This window comes from Strix aluco, chromosome 7, assembly GCF_031877795.1.
Source record: "Strix aluco isolate bStrAlu1 chromosome 7, bStrAlu1.hap1, whole genome shotgun sequence".
Classification (NCBI taxonomy): domain Eukaryota; kingdom Metazoa; phylum Chordata; class Aves; order Strigiformes; family Strigidae; genus Strix; species Strix aluco.
In genome coordinates this window covers 35,863,540-35,888,627 of record NC_133937.1, presented here as the reverse complement: position 1 = coordinate 35,888,627, position 25,088 = coordinate 35,863,540, and the positions used below count along the sequence as shown (strand labels likewise).

Below are 25,088 nucleotides of genomic sequence, written 5' to 3'. Positions count from 1 at the left end.
GCCCTGCACCCATAGGCAGGCACTTACCTTCTGTAATTGCATTTTGAATATGTTAGTTTGTTCTCTTCTCTGAGTATACATGTCTTTCCTTTTCATCCACAATTGTTATGTCCAAGCTAGAATGTCATTTAAATCTTAAAACAAATGAGTTAATAGCAAGTTAAATACAAATTCTAGAATTTTCAAAAATTTTTTAAAAAAATCTAGATGTTCTAATTCAGATTTATTTGTATGTTTTCTATTATTATTTTGCCAGAGCAGATGGACTCAGATGGATGAGGTACCAGCTGTAATCCCTCATAAACTGTACCTACGGCCTATGCCAAGATGTTACGTTTTACCCTTTTCAGTATTTCACATTTTAGTTGTCTGGTCATTCCAGACCCAGCTCGTTACAACTTGATTTGTTCAGATGGACTGAGGAGAAGCAAAATAACAGAGTGCTCTGAAAAGGTCAATGTTCTCTATTACAGGGGTTGGAAGCCTTCTGGTAGTTGATTTCTTATCTATGCAACTCCAGTCTCTCTTGTTATTGTTAAAATTTGCAGGAAGTAAATTAGTGTCTTCCACTTAAGTTGTCAGCATGGACTTCCATAAAATCTCTTAGTACACTACACATAATAAATACTTGTCAGAAGCCAGGTATTTTTAAAAAGGTAGACCTTGTCTTTTGATCAAAGGAGAAAAAAACAGTAGGGCAGGACAGTACTTTGCATGAGAGCAGCAAAGTTTAATTGTATGTACGGCCAACATCTGCCCATCCTTTAGGGAAACCGGGTTTCAGATCTGCAAAGAAAGTTTGCACACAGGCTCCACGGAAAATACTTCACTGTGTGCAAACCTACCAGTCCGCTTCAAAAAAATTTAATTTCAGATTTTATCAAGGTCCTTCTCCCTTTGAATCAACAGGTGTGGACAAAATACATTTTGCCTGTGGGGTAATTTACTATTGCTATGAGATCCCGCCTACACAAACATGCCACCTACCACAACATGTCAGCAACTCATGCAAGTAGGTATGAAGTTGGAAAAGAATCTGAATTATCTTGGGAAATGAACATACACTGACTTTGCTATTTAATTTTTCAGTACTACAACCTTTGGAGAGGTAAGGACACAGTTCTGCTGAATCTCTTTATGAAGAATCCTCTATTAAAGCTGTCACTTTTAAGCAAAATGTTTATACATTGAGTATCTGCAAATACATCATCAGCATCCATCCCCTGATTTTGTTTTGCCATTCTCCCATTCCTACATTTTAACAGAAGCCTTTTAAACACACTTTCCCCCTGACACTAAGGAAAAGGACTTTCAAGGCGTTTCCTCTCAAGTTCAATTTAAGAACTGGCAAGTTCTCCTCCCTTTCCAGTTGCTGTTGGTTCTTCTCATTCTTCTTGGAAACTTATGCTGAGCTTTGACACCTGTTGCCACCTGCCTTTACTGAACAAGGAGGCAGAGACTGTTCTTTCATCTCTGTGCAGTAAATTGCTGCGATATTATCTCACTTATGAATATAGCTCAATGTGTGAAAAATTTTGATAAGCCTTTGTACAACCAATCCGAGCCTATGTGTTTTCCTCCTCTCTGACTTTTCTGACTTAATACAGAAATTTTAGGAGTCAGTTTTCACTAGTCCTCATACAGCAAAATCATGAAACAGTAAAACATGCCACCTTAAGAAAATTATGTTACATGCCAACACTTCTAATCTTAGCTCTTTCCTTTTTAATTCTGCTTAATATTGCTGCCTTCCAGCAGAACCAGATGAAATACTTGGAGACTATCACAGCTGTGGCTTGTATCTTCAGTGTTTAAGTAGAAACTTACTACCAAGAAGTCCCAATTCAAAAATACTAATGAGTCACAATCAGTCTCATCAAAGAATTTTATGCCACTAATTAGATCTATGGATATAAAATTTTTACCCTGAACTCATTAATGAATTCTCTTACTAGGTTCACATTAATATCAAAGTCGTGCTGAATTCTTCTGAGAAAGTAATAAATTAAATAATTATTTAAAAAAAAAAAAAAGTTCTTACTCTTTGCCAAGCTGTTATTATTCTACTGGTCACCAGCAATTAAATTTTTAGTTGAGCTTTTAGAACAAAATTTTGGGCAGCTAGCGATCACTCAAACCAAACACATTTCCCATTTCCCATTAGAGAATCTGTGATCATCCTTGTTTTCTGTCTCTAGGGCCAACTGCTGCAAAACATCACGTCTTAGATTATTTACTCACTGAACACATCATCATTCTGGATCAAGTTTCCTTGATGTATAATATATGCCTCTATCTGGTTGCAAAGTCTCTAAATTGGCAGATTGTTTGCATTTTAATGAAAGTAAATTATAAATAATTTGCAATATAGTACTAATCATTTTTACACTGCAATAAAATAATTTTGTCATTTTCCACAGATTATTCCCCCTGAATCAAATGTATGTGTGTGTATATATATGTCTGCTTATATATACACATATATGTGCGTGTATATGTATGTCTGTATGTATACACACACACACAATATATAACTAAATTTTTGGAGAAGTACTTCAGAAACTGATCCAAGTAAGCAATTTTAGACACTGTTCATCAATATGATTAATTTACAGAGACTGCCTTTATTGTGAGGCATGCCATGCTCCAATTAAAACTCTAAATTAGGGTCTGCTTATACTGCAACTAAGCTGCTAGACGGTTTTCTAGACTTTTTATTTACAGTTAGAACAAGTAAATCTATCATAAACCTGAAATAATTTGGACTTTAAGAATCACATCAGGAATTGAAAAAAATAACACTGTTTTTAAAATTAAGTATTATCACAAGAGTCCCATGACAATAGTTACCACAAGCCTTTCTCAAATTGCAAAACCACTAGTTGAATGTGAGCACGCAGATCGAGAAAGAAAATGTCTGTAGGACTGAATAAGCTTCACACAGATGAACACATTTCAGAATGCTTCACTGAAATGAAGACAACTTATTCATCCTTGTAGACGCAATCGTATGCATGGCTTTGTGTACAAACCCAAAATGACTCATAATATTATGACGGGATAATCACCACTAGTTACGCTATAAGATATTGTCCATCTAGAAGTTGTCCATGTAGACAACCCAAATGTCAAAAAAACTCCTTATTTATGGACAAAGGTCCTGGCTTTTTGCAAATGAATCTTAAAATAGCTACCAAATAATCTGCTCTGATAGTAAAACATTGTGCTTAATTAATATAAGACTCATGTTCAAAGACAAATGAATAAAGAATCTCTACACATTGACTTGCAAACCCAACTCCTCTACTGTTTCTTCATTGCCAAGAATGGTTAAACACAGGTTCCAGAATTATGGCTGCATTACAGACTTCACTGTTGACAGAAGCTTCAAAATGCAAAACCCGGAAAACACAGATTATAAACTTCAGATGCTATTTGAACTATTCACAGTGGTTTGAGGAAGGAATTCTCAAAGGGATTTAAAGGAGTTAAAATTTTATTCATTGGAAACTTTTTAAAATTCATTCAGTTCACTTTCTTTGTATGTTCCAAACTCTCAGGCTTGTCCTTCAAACATACAAGTGAGAAGCCTCTCACATTTCATTCTGTACAAGTGAATTCTACATCAGGTATTTGGTGTTTTTTTTTAAAAAAAAAAACTTCTCAGCCAAAGTGACAAAAGCATCCTAAGAGTCAAGAGGAAAGTTATGTGAACTAGGAAGAAGAAAAACAAGACTCCACTGACATGGATCTCAGCACTGCTGAATGCAGATCATATTTTTGAGAAGTTGACTATCTGCACTGATGTAAGTGCACCGGTCTCCTAGACAAAACCAAGATGTTCAATGCTCGCTGGTGTCAGCTGACAAGGGAGGAAGAGTCTTGTATTGTTGTCTACGGTGTAACACGAAAACAGAAAGGAAGTGTTTTTCCTTCATCACTTATTTCCATGCTTTTTAAAATCAGAAAACGCAGACAATGTCTTGCTGTACAAATTTTAGGTTTGCTAGTGAAGGTTGGGAATTAATACCACTCAAACTCAACATTTCATTAGTACTAATATAGAAAATGTGACTAATATGTACAATGTTAATCACTTTCTCTACTAAAACCAGCCCTGAGCATTGTGCTGGTCCAGAAGGCAGAATGACAATTACGCAATCAGCATTCAATCCCAGTGCAACAGAAGACATTTTTGTATTAAAGAAAGACACACAGATTTTGAAAGTTTATTTTTATTACTGTAGTGTGACTGCATTATTATCTAAATAAACTTTTCAATCAATGTTACACTCTATTCTCATCATAAAGGTTTCAGTTGGGGAATGCCACACAGTATTCTGCAACCTTCACACTCAAAGGTTTATAGAAACATCCAGTATTAAAAGGCCTTTAAAATGTGTTTCTTTTAAAAACATTACATTTATAAATCCAAGTGTATATTAAAGCAGGTTTTTTTCCAGAGACCCATTGACAAACAATTCTACATGATCTGTGAAAGAACAAGTTTGTGTGTGCTTACATTAACTGTAGTAACCTTGTCCATGAATACTGCTACCAAAAACAAGAGTAGGAATTGAGGAGTGTTGGAGTAGTCAATGTGAGTCAGAATTTAGGCCACTGTTAATGACAGTTACTTTCACTCAACTGTTGCTCACCAGTTGCGCATAAGGCAAATTTAGTTGCATACTTACTTTTCCAAGCTAAAGTAACTATTAAGCATTGTTTGTAATACATTGAACAGGAAGTATTTTACGGTGTATGTAAGATGTGGTAAGAAAAAATACGATACATTACAGTTAAAACACTAACTTCTCTATTTAGAGTGACAAAACTCACATTTTCATTTTGTATAAAAAACCCACTGTTGAAAAGCCTAACATTTCAAATTTTAACAGAAATGCTATTTCAGTTTTGAACTAAAAGTCTTACGGAGTTAGAAATGTCCCAGAGCTGGTGCATCTCTAGGAAGGAGTGTACAATACGTATCCACAAATACTCATACATAAGGAGAATCCAATGCACTATTACTTTAGGTAGACAAGCCATGAATTACATTCAAATGAGTGACCTTTTAGATGATGATTCTTTTCACTACTGTGTACTAAAGTTCAGTAGCTCCAACAACTTGGTAAAAAGAATAATTTTGGTTTTAGCCAAGGCTAATTTTCACATGCCACAGTCTTCAATTTGCAAGGGCAATTTAACATCAGCATCCACTCCTCAGCTGTAAAATTTCTCAGTAATAAATAGAAAAGATATATCTCACATAAGAATCAATAATAAAAACAAGTACTTAAATACTGGCACAAAAATGAAAAAAGATGTGATTGGTGGCATTCTTCAGTATCCGGACCATAAGATGTGTTAGCATAAAACGTATCTAATTAAAAAGCCAGCATTTTGGCTTTGCGCAATGCTTTCTTTACCTATTGTTAATCACACATTCAAATAACAAAACAGTAACTGTGGAGACAGCGTTAGCAATCTCCTGAATATTCTGCAGTAGCCTACCTTGCTGCTTTTCAGGTAGGATCTTCTCCCATCCTTTGATCCCATGAACCAGTCAACACAAGGCAGCATTTAGTCCCTAAGGTGTGCAGGGAGCACACACTTAAGAATAACATAGAATACACAATACCTTGATTGAAAAAAAAGGATGTTTCATGGATTTTTGGAACGTCAGGAGACTTTCATAAGTAAACCTCTTAAAGTTTCTATTCCAGACAGTTATGAAAATGACAATACAGTGAACTGATAACAGTAATTTTAAACAGAAAAATTGGATTGACAAAACACGATGTTCCAGGAAAGAACTGTGTGTTTTGTGATCTATATTTATTCTTTAAATATATTTTTATAGTACAGACTGAATCATTTATACATATAAATACAACAGCAGTGAAGAACTATAAAGATTTGATTTTTAGAAGTAAATGGAGTAGACTTTTACACAGGTATAGAACACTTTCAGCACATTTTAAAATTTGATTTCTGCTATAGTTGAAAAAGTTGGAAATATTCTTGTACAATTTTATCATAGGCTTCTTGCCCCTCATGAAAGTGAAGACAATTTTAACATAAAAATAAACATAAAACAGTTCTTAATCTTGCCTCCACACATTTAACAAAATTTGCTCAAATCACACATATCAGCTGTTACAGTGATTCAAGAGAAAAATGTATTTTCACACAGTGGAATCTCAGCCTGCTATCAACCCAAATTTCCTCATAAACATAAAATTCTTACTCTTGTGTCACTTCCTCTTTAGGCTGTTTGAGCTCAGTCAGTAACTCTTTACCAGTTTCTCCTGCTTTTGAGGCAAAGAGAATAGCTCCTTGTTTAAAGCCCAGGAGCTTCAAGCTTCTGGCATAATCTGCGTACACAGCATGGATCAATTTATGTAAATGAAGCATTAAGGAAAACACAAATTAATTACAAAATGAAAAAAACTCAGAATCTCTGTTTTTTCTTCTCAGTCTTTAGCTCTCCCAAGCTGAAAATGCTGAACATTGCTGCCAATTGTGTTAATTCAGTATTTTTCAGCAAAAATAAAGACACCAAAGTTGCTTTACATTCTACTATTGAATGCATATTAGCATCTATCAGGCAATATATAGAACGCTATACACTAAAACAGATACGTTTCAGATATGCAGAAGTATCTACCATAATACCATGTCATAACTTTCATAAGAAATTAAGAAATTGTAAGGTCATTAATTAGATCTGGAGTTATCTACATGATGACTTAGTGACTTTTTTAAATTTAAAAGCTAACATCAGTGATGACTCCATAAAACACAGATATTATTTACATATGCATTATTATTTATTGCATATAATACAAAAGTTAGAGCAACTGTTCATTTTCCAGAACACCAGGTTAGATGTGCAGACTGTAGAGTGAGCAATACTTTAGATACCTTTTAAAATACTTACTATATTTTCAGCTCATGTAATCTTGACCTTTAATTTTCTTTGTTTTCACTGTCTCAGAACTGACTCCTTCATAAAGAACTTCAATCACTAAAACAGTATGTAGGTGTATAGAGGGGTTCAATGAAGGGATTTTTTGTCTTAAGATACAGTGTTTAAAAGATAACTGAACCACTGATTTCACTATACAGGCTGCAGTAATAATTTCCAAATTCTGCAAAGATCATTTTATCATCCGTTCTTTTCTCTCCTATGATTATTTTCTTCACTTTTTGTTTGTTTTCCAGTGCCACAGGCCTCACAGAGCATCAGGAGGAGGTAATGTTATGGGTTTATGCAAATTACTCCTTTTCACTTGTTTCCTCATACTTCCTTCAAACTACATAACCTGGAAAATACAAACAGGAACTCCTATTCCTGTGCAGACTAGTTCATCTAACATTGGCTCACACATACTCACTGTGTATGAGTAGACAGATGCAAAAATGGAATTTCAGAAAAAGGATATTTGTATCATCATTACTTTCCAGTGCCCCATACTTCAGACAAGCTTCAATGAATAAAGCTGCTCTATCGAAGTACCTCATACTGTTAAATGGAAAAAAAAAAAGAGAACAATTTGTTAGGACACAAAACAGCAAACTATTCCAGGACATCGCATCAAAACACATACATACAGGCTTTCTAAAATGTTGCACCTAGGTCTGGAGTGGCAAATCTCTTCTGCACTGTGGGCTGAACAAGGCTTCTGATCGTCACCAGGGTTAAATAGTATCACTCTTTAGCTGCCACTACAGCACATACTCACACTCCCACACTGCACACACTGCTCTCTGTTTCCAACGTTGCTCTGCTTTGCTCTCTGCGCCTTCACACTTCACAGTCCTTGAGCGTTCACTACACCACGACCGCGCTGATTGCTCTCCTCACAGCAGGGAGTGCTGCTACCCTGCTCCCAGGCAGGGTGTAGGAGCAGGTCACACTGTTCCCATGTACTGCCTGGTGCTGCCCTCGCACCCCTTAGCCCGGTGCTGCCCTCTCCCCAAGCTTCTTACATCCCCTCTTCCTCCTTGCACTCAAGGAAGTGACATTTGATGCAAAATTTTTGAAAGATCGAGGCTCAATTTACTCAGAAATAATCATAGCTACTATGAAGTGTTACTGCTAGTCAATGAGTGTTAGTAATCTTAAAGCCTCCAGTAAATTTGAATACTAGTATATTTCCTGAAATTGCAACAAAAACATCAACTCCAGAACACGGGAATGACACATTGCTGAGGTTAAAGTTAATTAAAGAAAAAATGCTAAAATAGAAACAAGTGTCAGAAATCAAACTGCAGGTCCTCTCCCCACCCCTTGACTTCTGAGTCACAAATGCTTAAACAGTAATTTTGGACAAGACAAAATACAGATTGTGCTGTTTCATCTTTACCTGTGCAACATCTCGGCAACTTTTGTAAAGCACCCCAGTGACAAGAGGACAAGAATGGCTTTGGACTTCTGGTTGACTTGTGGAGAGCAAAGGTGATCTACCCAACGCTTTAACACATCAGCACACTCCTCTGAGTTCAAACGAACCTTGGAGAGATAGAAAAGCCAGTTATGAATCCTCAGCTGCTAACTAAAGAAAGCATTCTGCTTCTGGTTCATTTTTTAAAGTGAAACACTTTGGGCAGAAGTAAAAGCATCTCAAATGACCAATTTGATTATAAAAAGTATACTAAAACCCTTGAACAAATACAATATAAAGAAAAAGAAGCAGTATATAGATATAACAAACCCCACTCTGGTCACTAGATATTTACATGTGATTAACATTATTTTTACCATATGGCTTTATTAAAATCTCAATTATCAAGGAGTTAGAAATCTTTATCCTTTACTGAAAACTTAAGGACAAAACATCATTATTTTTCTTCAGAGTGGGATTCACCCATTTAGAAAATCTGAGTATGACTTGTTATCTGCAGAAAGCATAACAGAATCTTTATTTAGAGACATTGAAAGATCATCCTTACTGACTCCTTATAATTTGGAGAATTAATGCTGTGCCTAGGTACTTTTACTGTAATTACGTCCGCATATCAAAACAGAAGTTGATGCAAATTTATGTGGTTGGTGGTAACTTGGAAATCAGCACACATGGTACACGGAGCTCAGCAATGGAGCTCAGCACAAAGTCACACTCTAATTCCTTATCCACTTCCACTTGCAGGAGTATTTTTTTGTAGTTTATTATGAACTCTGTACTGCTGCAGCTATATGCAAGCTCACAAACTATTGCTCAAAAATTAGAAAATGGAGTATTCCAACCATTTATAGGCCCCAGTCTTGTCATGCAGATGACCAGGGCAGACCTCTGTAGTCAGAAGGCTGAAGAACAACCTGTCAACACTGTCTGGATTGGCTTGTTATAGCTTAACACGTAGAAAGAACTGATGATGATATTTCAAACTGGTGTTTCAGTTTTTTAATGGGGAGAACTTCAGCACCCTCATCAGCCTCTATTCCTACCTACACTAAGGAGGTCATTTATGTTAGCAAACTGAAAATTGAGAAATTACATACCTTTGCAAGCCATGCTGCACGATTCCACTCGCCATAAGTCTGCAAGTAGCGACAGGCATCAGCAGCCTTATCGATGAGACACAGTAACTGTACACCCTCTGGAAAATAAAAAGCACACTATATAATAAGGTAAGGGAAAGAAGAGTTGCTATATAAGAGTGAGCAGACCATTCATCATCAGAAAAAGGATCTCTATATCCTTGGCATATGAAGATGTTGAAAAACACTAATTTCCACCACCTGGCTCTCCATATAACCTGGGTGTCAGTTATTACATCTTTTTTGTGCTACAAAGCTTAGAAGGACATCACAAAGCTCTCATTTATCCTTCTCCTTAATACAAATGACAAGGAGTTCACTGGACATCTCATCATAAAGAGATAATGATCTCTGCAAGTCAAATAAACAGATTTCATAAATAATCCATTATTTTAATTTAATGTTGTCCATAATGTAATTATTAACAGTGAAGTGTTAATTGTCCACAGGGTGGAAATTATTTTTTCCAGGCAAGTGCAGACATTTGTACTTTCTCTGCATGACTTTGAATATTTCAGTCAATCGTTGTATTGTGAATTATCTCTTGCATTAAGCAAAATTAACGTGTACCTGTAAGAAAACACACTTTTTGAAACAATTCTGAACTGAAAAGGAAACTAAGTCCATATTTCAGCTTCAGTAATAAAGAACTATATTTTAATTAATTCTTTAATTAGGAAAGTGGAAAATATGTACCTCTATGCGCTCAGCGTCTTTTTGTGCAAACAATTGCTAAAAGAATTACTCCAGAAATAAGTTTTCCAATGAAAATAAAACAAGTTGAACTTTATAACTGAGTTACTGATCATTTTTGTGTTAACTGCTCTAGGTAGTGTGTTGTAACATATGCAGCATATAAGATCTATTGCAACAGGACTTTCTCCTCTCCCATCTCCATTAGCAGCCTTAATAATGATCAGAATTACTAGTTTATAAGCAAATGGAAAATTCAAGTCAGATTTTACCTGCAAGCTTTCCATTGGCTATCATGTTGGTTGCCACCAGTTTAATGGTACTTTGAGATGGACCTGATGAGGTGACAGTTGTGACCAAGCAAGCTTTGAGCGAATCGCAGTAGTAATGTGCATTCTCTGAACTTGTTTCTAACAATAGTTGTACTGCTCTGTCAGTCTGGCGAGAGAAAAAAAAAAAAACCACAACTTTGACCACAACATACTCATTTTTAAACAAAAGTCTTCATATTTTTACCCCTTTTAAGACATGGAACAAGTAACAATGAAAGTTATTCTAAAACAGGACACAGAAATATCTACTAGTATAGCAATAATTAAGATTCTATTTCAATAAAGCATTGTGAGTAAGGACAGCATTTAAACGCCCGTCATGAATATAATGCTTAATCACCCGCTAACATTTCTAGAAGAGGTCAAAGAAAACTTTAATTCAGAATGTTTATTTCCTTGTTTACATAATCTTGTGCAGAGTTACAAAAGGAAGAGAAGCATTTAAAATAAGCAGAGAAGAAATAAAATTGTAAGATGCAGAAACTGGCCAGGATGTCAAGGACTGATTCAATACTTGGTATTTTAAAACAAAGGTAGAATTCATCCATTTAAAATGTGAGCTACAGCTGAGCACCTAGCCAGTGGGGCTCATTACACTGCCTGCAGACACCTGTCTCTGAATCAAATGAATCACTGCAGACATGTCATCTCTGCCTGTTATTAAACACCTAACTTTTAGAGGTGTCAGTTTGGTGAGGTCAGCCAAGCTGATGGCTTAGATAATTACAGAAATAATGAAAAGCCACATTAAATACATATTAAAATACAGTGATTCAATAAACAGGCATTTTTAAACTTCTATAAACCGGCATTTTAAACAGATGATCTACAGACTAAATATTTCTGGCATCTTTACTGGTAACATTTGTTGACATGCTCAAACGTACACAGTGGCATCATTTAGAAATCATTTAAGTTTGAACTAGTAATACCAAAGCTATTTTTGGAAATGGATGCAGCACAACTGCATTAGTAGGGGACAGCTCATGATATATACTGTACAAATGCAACAATATTCTTATCAGGGTCTCAGTGAGCAGCTCTGCACAGTGTCTCAGGGCTCAGTACAGATCTCCCAGAAGCTTAGGTACGTCCTTTGTTACCTAAAATGAGAGTTACCCCAAAGATGTTAAATTTTAGTTATTTCTGGGAAACTCAAAATGTAATTTTTCTTTTCTAGTCACAAGATGGAAAGAAAGATTTTTATGGCGTTCCCATGAAAATGAAATAGTCTGAAGCCGGTAACACCAAACATTACCATATACCATGTCATTACACAGAGTCTGCAGTGTAATAACATAGTAAGATAGCAAAAAGTATGCACTGGGTGAATAAAAGTATGAAACACCATATATATATTAGTAGACAAAACATTACTTGAGTAGGAGAAGTACATAAAATGGACAGGGAAGAAGAATAAAAAATTCAAATATTACCCACAAACCTGGCCCAAGAGAAGAAGTTGATCAGCACATTTCCTGGTATGATCATACGTTGATCTCTTCACTTCCTGGAGATTTACCCTTTCAAGCTGGAATTTCTGCACAAAGAAGGAAAAATATTTTAAATATAAGACTACCATAAGAAATAAACCCCAAGCATTTAAAAGATACAGAAGTATTTTGAGAGTTTTTGGAACACCTCATATTTTTAAATAATAGGGAGTGGTTTAATCCAGTGGTATGTTACTAATAAAAGTGAAATAAGTATAGTGAAAACCTGTAAGATAATAGGGAGGTTACAATGCTGAGCATTCATTGTGCTGATGACATTCTTATCAAATATATTTTTGAACTCCTTGAAATACCTGGAAGTAATAATTTTCACACAGTATGTCGTAGCATATATCCAAGGGATTAACCAACTGTTCTTGAAGGATGCCTGTGTCTGTTGGTTTTGCAGGCTTTTCCTGGGATAAACTGTGCAAATAGTGGGCAGCAATAGTCCAGAAATGCAGTTCAGATTCATCCCCATACAGCCTGAGAAGATACAAATCAGGATGTGAAATATGTTTGTACTTTTTCACATGCCACATAAATATATTATACATTTAAAATATCTTTTTACAAAGACCATGCATTCTCATGGGCACCACAAGTACTATATATTGTCAATGGGACAAACTGCAAGAAAAGATTAAGGAATAACATTCAGCAAGTAAGATAAGAAAGAGGTTGGCCAAAAGACTGTTACAATAATAATTAAACTCAGTAAATGATCAGTATATAAATATATGGAAATTGAATTTTTATTATTATTTTACACTTAATCACTAATATCCTCTTTCGGCTACAAGAAAGTTAACTAAGAATAGTTTGAAAAACACCTCTGCACATAGAGACTAAAATTAGCTACACTTTAGGTAGAAGAACAACACAGAATAAATACATTTGAAATAAAAACCAGGCCTTCGCCTGTTTACATCAAATCTAACATGTGGTTTGAAGTTCTGAATTACATTTTTGGGCATTGTACAACTAAATGTAATGTAGTTAGCAGAACTATGTTTACAAAAGCACCAGCAAGACTGAAGGAAGTCTTCTACATCCAGCAAGCAAATAAAACTAAGTATTTCAGTAAGGTAACATTTCCATTGTCAGTCCTGAAAACACTCTAATATGTGGTAACAAAGTACTTTAGGAATTGCACTGAGTTAAAGGAGAATTAGTTGAGTACTTAAACTTCAGCACATTCATATGAATTAATAGAATCAGGACTTTATTAGGAAACATTTGATATAGTTATCTGAATCTCTACTACCTGGCAACTAGGAGACATCTTTGCAAGAGAGTAAAATCCGGATCAAGCAAAAGTTTCTTTATGTCACTGCAAAAAGAGAAAGCCAAAATAAACTGTAAAATGCTGTGCAAGTTTGTTTGTTTGTTTTGGAACACAAATAGGATATATAACCTACAAATTGAAAACAAAACAAAACATACACAATTTCTTTTCTGAACTGAAAAAAATGCATCTATCAAAACAATTACAACACAAAGTACACATCATTTGAAATAGAATTGATCTCACAAATCACCCTACCAGTTCAAATACAAATAGTGAGTCCATCAGGAACCCCTTATTCTTGCAATAAAGGGAACAACCACAAGGGTGTACATGAAACTATAAATTAGTCTGCAGTGATTCTACAAATTACAAGATTAACTTAATTGCAAATAATTTTGCAACTATGTAGTGCCATAGCACAAAAGGACAAGAGGAAAATGGAAAAACTTCTGTTTACTAGCTTCAAATATAATTTTAATAGTTTAAATGGAATGTCAAAATCTGTTTTCTGTGTAAGCAGAACCATCTGCATTAACAGTACTCTGCAAGCATATCTTCAATAAAGGATCTTTAGAATTGTTTGTCTTGTCTTCCTCAGAGCTTAAACACCTTAACAAACCTTGGAGTATTTAAGTAGTGGTGTCCAATATAGTCTGGACCAACACCAAAGAACCATACATCACTGAGAAGTACTGAATAAAATATTACGAATGCTCACTGGTCAATTACAAATTATATATTAACCCTACTCAGTATCTTTAAATCTCTAGTTGCCAGCCACTAGTATGATAAGTCAATGTTAAAAATTCAATACTGACTTCCATCACACTTCATGTATTCAGAACAGTATATTTTGACTGTTGAGTCAATATTTAACAAACTACTTTGAGATAGTTTGCTTATTTAAAAAGGATATTTTTAGACTGCATTATGATTTATTTTTAATTAGAAAAAATAGAAATAAAATTTTTAAATCTTCAATAAAATGAATAAAATACCACCCTTAAAGTTATATAAAAATTAACTGTTTAGAATAAAAGCTGTCCTTACTCAAGCTTATCTTTATCTTTCTAAAAAAAAAAAAAGCATACTTTCTTCATTAAGTTGTGAATTGTCACTAATTTAAGTTTTTAAGTTTTAAATTAAGTTTGCCTTCTCTGAATTCACTAGCTTTCTCAAATATTAATAGGAAAAGTCTTACTTGGACAACGAATTCAACTGCTCTTGAAGAAGGTTTTTAATATTTTCATTCTCTGGATAATCGCTGCATGAAAAAAAAAAAGAAAAAAGGAAAATGTTTTCTATATTACCAAAATTACAGAATTATCTGAAATGGAAATTACTTGTAGTAGAAAAACACAAAAACATATATGGAAACAATCTTTCATATTCTTATGGTAAGCCATTCATGCAAGATTCTTTGTCTAATTACTAGCTGCAAAATAGTAATGAAAGATTGGTTTTGCTTTCTCTCATCCTCTGAGTCAGTGCCACCAATCCTTTTTTTCCCCACTTTTATTCATTAACCTCAAAATTAATGAAAAGGACAATGCCTAGCCCATTATCATGTGACCGCCAACAGTACACAAACACAATAAATGATAGAGAAAGGTGCTCCTACTAGGATGTGAAGCATGGCTCACTAAAAGCAGACAGGACAGTTAGACTATCACTTTCAATTACATTTTAGGTACCAACACTGACTATTCTTACATTAACTTCTTGAATAAAGAGAACATACAGTTGTTTTCTGAAGTGATATAACCTGTAAATGACAAAAATATTGCCAGTACCTTAAAGTAGACAGCGGTTTTCAATAGCCAACTGAAAGTCAACAGAAATAAAATACTTGACCTTAAAGCCTTTTCTACTTATTATTTTTAGTAATAAATAGTGAAGCTATTATCTTTTTGGCTGTCCCAGAGAGTGAGGAAACTTGTAAGTCTGACAGTTATTTGCACAGAAAGGCTAATAAAAGATGTAGGATTTAAAAAAAAACAATAGTATTTTATATATAGACATATATTTCTTCTTACATGTTTATAATATCTAGAGAATATTTCTCATCCCATGGCTGATGCAACAAGAATGCTTTTAAAGCTAATGAAGCCCTTGGAACAAGCAGATAGGGACACCATGCAGGTTCTGAAACAAAAGGAAAAGATTCATTGTTGAGTGGCTACTGTGCAATAACACTGTGCTCAGTAACCATAAAATATACCACCTTGTTTGCAAGCAGCAGAAGAAAATCATAAATCACAGTCTTTTCATATATACAGCATGGGTTACTAGACATAAAAGCTTATCTTTACACTCAAGCAAAAGCATTTCATAGAAGGTACAGGGTTATCAACCATGCTCAAATGAGAATTTCAGGACATTCCATATTGAGACTTCTGGAATACATTATTCTGGCATTAAGTAGAGCTGTATATGATGATTACTGCTAATACAAGGACATGCTAGAAAATAAGTACGCTATACCAAAATGTACCATAATGCATGTTTTACTTTTACTTTGCAATCGTAGTTTCTACAGTGTATTACAAGGATTAATATCCATCATCCGAAAAGTATGCTGTGAAGTTTAATACATATCTATATTAGCAAAGAAATAAGATGAAAATTATAGTACTAACTGTTGTCATACAAATTTAAAAGTCAGTAAAAGTCTGGATTCAGTACAAAGTTTGGATGATATGCAGTAAATGCTACCCAGTAACTTAGGAGTAAAACAAGACTCAACCAGCTACATCATTAAATATTCAGCAATTCCCTGTACTTCATATGCACCGAATGATGTCGAAATCTTGTAAATGTGATTTTGCAATTAAAACATTATCACAGTGTAGAGGCAGGACAGCTAAATCACAGGCAACCTTAACCCGGGCATATTCTAATTTCAGTGTGCTTGGTTTTAGAACATTAATTTTTATAGCTTAATATAACAGAACATTCATTTGATAGTAAAACTAGCTGTGATAAATTATGTGTTTATTCAAACATCCCACACCATGGTTCCCCACATCACCATTTTTTGTGATTTTTTGGTGATTTCTTACATATGTCTTAGTCAGAATATGTGTTTTAAGGAAATTGTATGAGTAAAGGTGGGATTGACCAAAAAGACCAAACCAAAAGCAGTTATTTGGAAGAACAGTAATAAAAAATAGAAAAATATAGCTTAGTTAACTATTTAAATAGTTAAATATTTAAATTCCCTTCTTAAACATATGGCAAAAAAAGTTAAACAGCACTAATATTGCTATTTTAGAGTTCAGTGGGAAAATCTACTTTGAAAAGCAATGAATCAGTCTACAAACTGTCTTTGATATCTGGAATATCAGAAAAGACATTTTCACACGTTAACAAATGCTTCAAAATCGTGTAATGAATATCAGTGATGTAGGTACTGATACCCAATTGATGTACTGATGCTCTTTAGGTCAACTTGCTAGACATCCATAAAAAAAGCTCTTATTTTGTTAATTTATATTCCAATTAAGATATTAAAAAGTATAGTTTATTTGGGAGATTAAACCTGTACCAAAAAAACACCCATATTCCCTAAGCCTACAAAATTTATCTGCATCTATGAAAACCACTATAGACACCTAATCCTCTACATACGACAATTCTCTGTTCTAATAGAAATGCTGAACATTTTTATGGTCCATCTTCAAAGTGAAATATCTAGCAGTCAATAGCCAAGAGAAATCAACATACCTATTAAGTCCTGTTCATCCATTCTAAAACACGATGGTTTCATGGACAAGTCTAGAACTCTAATGCACCCATCATCTGATGCCAAAACCACTTTGTCTGAAGTGCACCAGTCCACATCCAGGATTCGGAAATTAACGTTTCTTCCACTTCTTAAACTGCTCACCATTTGTACCTTGAAAAGTTGAGTTGTTTTTCATTTTTAGTAGGCTCTCCATCACACAGTGTAAGACTCTGTCACATGCCCATGAGGCACACCACAAAATTTGCAATAAAAGGTGAAGTTAGTCATAAATCATTTTAACGATAGTCTCTTCTGAAGAGTAGGAAATTTAGAAACCTTGGAGTAGGGCACATGGTTGCCCTGAAACAATACTTTTTCCCAGTTGAGGGCTGAGAAAAGATCCTCCTGAGCATAGCTTTACAGCTGCCTTTTTGTTATCTTTTCTGATATAAAATTTCCATGGTAAACTGGTGGAAATTTACACTCCTTCTTTAATTCCAGACCCTGATCTAGCATACGTGCATCAAGGCAGAAGTGAGGTTCTCAGTAAGTCATGCTCTTCATAAACATACACCTTCTCGATAAATCCTTAACTCGTCTAGAAATATAGACATACTATTAACATAGAATTACAAGAATAGGATGATTTATTGTCCACAAACAAAACAGAGGTAAACAAAAGGTTGTAAACCAGACTTTTAACCACAGGTCAGTAGTCAGACATTTTGCAACCTTTCTGTAGCATCACAGAACATTACAATTGTTAACATAAGGAAACATTAACGAAGCATCCACAGCAATCAACATTCTATAGTTTCCTTTTACTTGTTCTGGGGCAAAGCATGGAGTTAAAGAGTTGTAAGGTACAACAGCTCTAGAGCATGATTAGTCTTAGCAGTAAGAGAATTAGAGAAAAATGTGGAAATATCGGCTAACTGGTTGTAGTCAAAGGTGAAGTTCTAAGGAGAGGATTATATGGATATAATAGGGGAGACTATAAAATATTTCTACAGCTATTCTGAAAGATTTTCAGCTGAAAATGTGAATTATTTTTGAATGCTGTCATGTGGGAAACTCTTTCCCTTGTCCCAGAAAACGAGAGGGAACAGCTACAGGAGGAGTATCCTACGGCATCAAAACTACTCAAACGTCTTTCAAGGAGAGACTCATGGGATAATATTCTATGCTGCCTACATAATTCACAGCTGTTCATATCTGCTGTCCAACTCTATCATAAACAGAGAGTTTCATATCGCTCAAATTAAGTGACTGAGCGCTGGTGCTCATTACAAAGTGAACAGAAAAACATTAAAAATCCCATTTCATACCCTCATACCCTGAACTTACTCAGAGGGGGGCTAAGTTAAACCAATACAATTATCCTTCCTTCCCCATGGTAACTATAATCCCCTGAAAGACCTATGAAACAAACCCCAGAAGATTTGTGAACATTACTATAGAATTTCTGAGTAGATGAGAAGCTAGACAATGTTAATTAACAAGTGTCTAGCTTTCTGGTATTCCCTAACAAATTAAATCCACGCCCTGAAGAATACATACCCTTGACTATGCACAGAAGTTAAGACACTTGTAGTAAAAACACTCTTGTCCACAGATTAAATGCTAAGATTGAGGACTCCCCCTTAAATTTTCAATGTTAGCCTCAAAAACATTACAAGAGAATGACAAAGAGTATCCTGGAAATTTTGTCAGCTTTATGAGTGAAAGGTACTTTTCATTGATGACATCTTAAAAATGCTTGATAGGAACTAAAAGTCTTCTGAGAAAACCCATACAACTTTATCATACAACTGTTGGCAAGAAATCATGACTGAGTAAAACTTAATCCCCGACTTGTCCTGATTTTCAGAAGTAATATGTGTGTTTTGCTAAGAAGTGCATATCAAAACAACACATGCATACCTCTTTTGAATCCCAAATTTCTGCTCCATCGTTGTACATTGCCATAAGTTTCTGATTTCCTTTCCCTGGGGCAAAACGTATCTTCTTCACCCAGCTTCGGTGTGTAGGAATCCCCCTAAGAAAAGCACAAGATTAGTATCAATCTTTTTATACCTAATATTGTGGGTAGTTGAATCCTTTCAGTGAATGTTGCAGAACCTAATATTGTACAGATTAAGAAGGAGAACAATCTATCTATATACAAACGACTATCCAAATTATGAAAACTAAAAAGATTAAATGCTTGAAACAAATACTACAATACTTAATGTTTTATCAGAAGTCATTGCAGATGTAATGTAAGAAAGGTATCTAGCTATTTTAAAAACTTTGATAAAATGTTAATCTTTTGTGTTTTCAGATGGAGTAAATGTAGAAAATTGTAATACAGCAGGCATTTTTCTGAAATTTTATTCTCCTCAAAACACCACAGATGAACAAAAATGAGGGGGAAAAACATTCTAACACTCATTATCTCATGTTTGTCCGACTTAATTTGCATTCATACCTAGATACTCTAGCTTTCAAATCCCAGAAGTTTAAGTTTCCATCAACATCTCCAAGAACCAGGATATCCCCTTTCCAGGCAATACATGTAATGCTACCCATACTTCCCTGGAAATATTTAAGAAGCAGAACAAAATCTTGTGATTAATAGAGCCAAACATAGGAACAAACATTTCAACATTAGGTTGTGGGTTTTTTTAAAATATTATATGACATGATAGACCAAATTCTGCTCAGTTGAAACCAGAAACAATTCTATCACATATAAGCATTTATCAAGTCAATCGTATTTGCTTCAACATGCTTCAGAACACATTTCCTTGCAAGAAATTTTGGGTTTAAAGCAATGGAAATCACTTCTCTATCTCTTGTTGCAATGAAACACCAACATGACAGACCTCATTAATCACCATACTAGCATATACTGAAGTAGGAAACAAAAAATAAAAATAATTCCTTTCTGCAAGTTCAACTTATCAAAGCTTTCGAGAACAACTGAAAAAAGAAAGACTGTTCTTCAGAGTAACTGGGAAAAAAACAAAACTCACAAGAGTGCTCTGGCCCACTCAAGTTGTCCTTATTATGTAAGATAAAATCCATTAACAGCACACAGGCACATTTCAATAACATCCTCTTTGTTATTCAAGCTTTTTGTATATGCTTTACTAAAATTTATTCAGAAAGCAAATCAGGGCCTATGAAGATTCTAACTTATATAAAAATAATTTATTTCAACAGTGCTTTCAATAGAAAAACTGTAAGATTGTGAAAACAAAACTGCTACTGTTTTTGAAGTTGGAATTTTTATTTCATATTTCAGACTACTGCATTAATGACCACTTGACACTACAATGCATATCCTGATTTTTTTTCTGGCAATCATAGCTAAGAAAAAAAATTAAAGCATCAATGATACAGAAAATTGGAACTCACATCAGGAGGAATTCTTGCACTGTCTTTTACCGAGTTTCCTTCTACTGTGAGATGATAAACCTGCCCATCAGCACCTGTAAACACAAAGTGCTCTCTGGCAGAAATGTTCTGGCTCAGTTCCGATTTACTTTCAGCTTCCTGTAACAAGCTTTAAAGAGAACATAATGAGCACAAGTATTTCTTTCTTGAAATTAGAATTGCAAGCCAAATTCCCCCTAACTAATGCACAGATGCAGCACAAAAATGCATATATCCTTCAAAACAATTTATGCAGAAGCAACAGTTAACTCATTTATATACTTATAGAAATGTTTAGGGGCAAATAAGATTTTTACTTCAAGAACCAGGCAACTAATGGACTGCTACAGACACGTGAGAGACGCAGCTACACTGTTTCTCTCATTCAGCAGTAAATCAAAGCTCCACATTTAAAAGCTAAAGGAAGCTTTGCCCAGTATGTGATCAAGAATCAGTTCCAAAATATTCTGTTCTACAGAACAATGGCACACGGTGGAAAAACAACAACTGATGCAGAGTAACATTATATCAGAATGAGAAATACCTGATCACAGAAGATTCCACACTGCTAACTTCAGTATCTGATGCAACTGTCTGCCGGGCCATGGCCTCACGAGCTGCTAACTGCTTCTTCCTCAGGCTTTTTAAGTTATGAGAAGGTGACCACTCCTGTGAAAAATTGTCCAGGAAAAAAAGGAAAAGACAAATGTTTACTCCCTGAATTTACTGGGGATAATGATTTCAATGAAGATTGCTTTTTATGATACCTCCCTCCATCACCCAAGGAGCAGACCACATTTTTCCACCAGTATCTCCTTTTTTCTTGCCTCTACTTTATGACAGATGAAAATGGAAGGGTAAAAGCACTTATTTGTACACTACAGATACAGTAACATTTTGCTGCAAAATTTCTCATGGATTTTTATACTATCTCAACATATTACATTTAACAAACAGTAAGTAGCAGATTTTCACTCCTTACCAAAGCGGTCGCTGTAGGGAAGTTTTTAGACATTTCTCTAAGCAGAGTACATGTTCTGACATCCCAGATCTCCAATGGCTTGTCTTTAAATACTACAGCTAGATACTGCCTAAAACAAATAAGAATTTACTACATCAAAAGTAATAATTCCGTTTTAATTTGAGCATGTTACTTCACATATGTTGTTCATATCAGCACTCTGGAAACCCTCAAAAACTAAGAGGAAGCACAATAAATTAATTTGTCTCAAATCCCACTCTGAAACTTGTGATTTCCTTGAGTTACTGAGGTGCAAAAGAGTATCTGAAAAAGAGTCCTCCTTCAAAGCCAAAAGAATTAGGAATTTCTGTCAGGTGGTACTGCTCAATTACTGTAAAGGAGACAAGGGAAGTAATTCAGAGAAAGCAGCAGCACCTCTAATTTAGCCATATTCAGCCCGACTTGCAGTGATGACTGCACAAGGTATCAGAAAGACATACCCAGACTGTAGGTTGGACAGATTTTTTTTCTCTATTCCAGACGCATGCCACTACCCTAATCCAGTGACAAATGAACATAAAATCCTCTTACACTAAACCACTTGTCAGTCATGTCTTCAGACCTTTTGTCTGTGGAGCTAGAGGAGTAAAACACCTTCAATCTACCACTTCACATTTAACCTGAAAATACAGAAAGGCCCTACAGCTATGTACCCTTTGCAACTGCATTAGTCTCTATTCAAATGAACTATCCTTTCTTGTTCTCACTCAACATTCTAGTCTCTTCACCTAAGCCCACAGCTGTTCTTAATTTTTAATATATTAATAAGACCATTACATGGTTGAACTCTTCCAAATTCTCTGGAACAAATACAGACTTCAGAAAATATTCGTATGCGAGCTAAAGAACATTAAATTTTTGCCTTCACTATAAAGAAAAAAACTTCTACAATTTAGACACAATGCCTTATTAAATTCAACACTATAATTTTATTTACACAGGAAAGTAAAGTAATCTTACAGAGTACTGCTGTTATTATTTTTGATACTATGAAGACCAGGGGTCTCCTCACAGGCCTGATCGTAAATTAAGTAGGATTTGATGGCAAACAATTTGGTCATTTATCAGCTGACTTCTCAAACAACTAGGCTTCACATCTGGCTTTCCAGCAGATAATTATTATAAAGGTGTGAAACACATACTTAGAAAAATTACTAAACAAGTGAAAAATCATCCCACCTTTGATGCCAAACTTCTAGTTTTAAGTGAGGCTTAAGTTCTAGAAAAGGGAATTAACTCATAAAATAATCAAAGTTGACAAAAATTGTTCAGCACTTTTATTCTCCCTAATATTATCAAAATGTCTGTTCAGTGAACACAATTCTTAAAAGAACTAAAATGCTAACAACTGATCTTGCAATGAGATTGGATCCTGAAGTGACAAAGTCAACCACAGAAACATTCACAGCTTTTGCACTTTGAACTAATATTCTAAAGTAATTTTCTCTTGATGTTGCTGCACATTTTTCTATACTCTCTGGAGTGTTTTTTCCTGGAATTTCTATTATTTCTATTAAGTCATGAGGACCTTCTTGCAGTAAAGTAAAATGCATAAACTTCACAAGGCTAATCTACTTACTTTAAATGAGACACCTTTATCATTTCAATAGCTGGCTCGTCATTGCCTCGCTCCCCACGAAATGCGATGCTCCTGCCTGGAATACAAAAACAAGATGGGAGAAAACAGAAATAGTTACTAAACTAAATGTAAATATAGAAATAGTTTGTAAACTATTCTGTTTATAAGCAGAAATGGTTTACAAACTGAACTAGAACATCACCAAGCCGTATCTTACATTATTCTTTCACTGTTGAAGTTTTACTGCATTTCAAAGGACTAAATACAAACTCTTCTGTCCAATATAATACCTGACGCGCTTCCAGAACACAACCGCTGAAAGTGATGCATCATCAGCATTATGGAAATACAGAAAGAGAGCTCAAAGAGTTATTATCTTCTACTCAAAGCCAATGAGATATACTCTCAGTTCCCCAAGGAGGAAATTCATGAGTAGATTTCAAGTTTTGTAAGATAAATTAATTCTGCCATAAACTAAGTCTGAAAGAATTTCCATGGTGAAGTACTAATTCATTCTACACTTAGCAAAACCATTCTCTCTTTCCAGCTAAAAGAATAAACCCTGAGAACTTATAAGCTTATCCCCAACAGTTTTCACCCAACTGTATAAAGTGTTGCAGAATTAAAGATGTTATACATATCACTACAATAAATAATGATCTACAAACACCAGGGTATTGCAGGAGGTCCTATGAAGTTTCATTGCCCTTAGCTTTGAAGGAAAATTCAAGTTTTCAAACTTTAGCCACTCTTGAGGCTGCTCATAGCTAAATTACTTATCTTAGACCAATTATGTGAATAAATCTAGTTATCAGCAATGCTAGTTAGAGCTCTCAAGTCAGAGACCAGGCTACAGGAAACCTTTCAGCTCTATTTTCTTCATTAGTGAAGAAACACCTTAGGAATTTTCTTCCTTATTTTTGTTCAGAAATGTAAATGAGAATTGCATCAAAGTGCTCATGAAGCAAATACAAATCAGCACAGTTTTCCTAGCCCTCAAATAAAAAGTTGGGCTAATAAGTGATGGGAGAACCAACAATCAAACAGTTAACTAGTCATGGCTTTCTTGTAAGCTTTAAAAGAGGAAATGTAACATTTTTCAAACAAACCATATGCTAAGGTCTCAGGTATTCACATTTACTTGAAAATTGGTTGCCTGCAGAAATACTGAACCTTTTATCACTTACATTTATAAATTATTCCATACTGGTTTACAAGCTGAGTGAAAAATCAAAATCCTATTAAAGTACGTATCTTTTTTGCTTTGATTTTAAACAAATGAACAAAAGACATTATATGGAAAATAATTACAATAATGTCATGTGAAAAGAATAGTCTCTTTGTGCAGCACTCTGGCAATACAAAAACTGAGTCTTTTCCATAAGCTTAAAAAAAGAACAATAAAAAAAAGAATCACTTTATACTACATAAAGCAATTCAGAATTAGCCATGTGTTACAAGATTCAGGTTCTTCAATTAGAAATTAAATGGCTCCAGGTTTTCACATTCAAAAATAATTTAAAGTTATTGAACTGCTTCCTATTTTGGGCTGTCTAATCTACCAAATTATACCTCCTAGTATTGTGCAAAATATTGAGTTCAATCACAAATACATTTCTCTTCCATTATAAGGCCAGAATAGCTGAAAAACACAAATAACCTGTTAATTTTGCTATCAACAGCATCTTTTAAAAAGTTCTCTATTTTTTAACCCTTCTAATTCTTTACAAAAGTATCAGATTTTATTATTAAAATACCCCTGTGACATTCATACACGCACTCAAACTCTGGTCATGCACCTGGCCCACCTTGAAAAATTATCTGTTGCTGATACAAACCACAATCAATGGTTCAACACTATTTCAGGTGCACATGAAACCACGGGTGCAGACTGTGACAAAACACATTTGGAAATATATGCATCGTGTGAACAAAATACAACACTAATACCCATGCTCTGTGAATGCTTCTAAACCTCCTGCTGA

The 25,088-nt window shown here is 34.7% G+C and overlaps 1 protein-coding gene across 10 annotated transcripts in view; it reads right to left on the bottom strand.

The window, feature by feature from the left end:
* Positions 1–5,817: 5,817 nt before the first annotated feature.
* The window catches only part of WDR11 (WD repeat domain 11), a 44,741-nt gene continuing 25,470 nt past the window's right edge, over positions 5,818–25,088 (bottom strand). For all 10 annotated transcript variants that reach the window (XM_074831425.1, XM_074831426.1, XM_074831427.1 and 7 more), the window contains 17 exons: positions 23,104–23,179; positions 21,486–21,594; positions 21,048–21,172; positions 20,486–20,633; positions 19,554–19,660; positions 19,007–19,121; positions 17,083–17,254; positions 15,393–15,501; positions 14,558–14,620; positions 13,333–13,398; positions 12,380–12,551; positions 12,017–12,112; positions 10,513–10,678; positions 9,509–9,606; positions 8,373–8,518; positions 7,449–7,528; positions 5,818–6,404 (listed from right to left, as the gene is read on the bottom strand). In XM_074831425.1, coding sequence (XP_074687526.1) covers positions 6,247–6,404; positions 7,449–7,528; positions 8,373–8,518; positions 9,509–9,606; positions 10,513–10,678; positions 12,017–12,112; positions 12,380–12,551; positions 13,333–13,398; positions 14,558–14,620; positions 15,393–15,501; positions 17,083–17,254; positions 19,007–19,121; positions 19,554–19,660; positions 20,486–20,633; positions 21,048–21,172; positions 21,486–21,594; positions 23,104–23,179 — 2,006 coding nt within the window. In that variant the 3' untranslated portion in view covers positions 5,818–6,246. The remainder of the gene's footprint in view (positions 6,405–7,448; positions 7,529–8,372; positions 8,519–9,508; positions 9,607–10,512; positions 10,679–12,016; positions 12,113–12,379; positions 12,552–13,332; positions 13,399–14,557; positions 14,621–15,392; positions 15,502–17,082; positions 17,255–19,006; positions 19,122–19,553; positions 19,661–20,485; positions 20,634–21,047; positions 21,173–21,485; positions 21,595–23,103; positions 23,180–25,088) is intronic.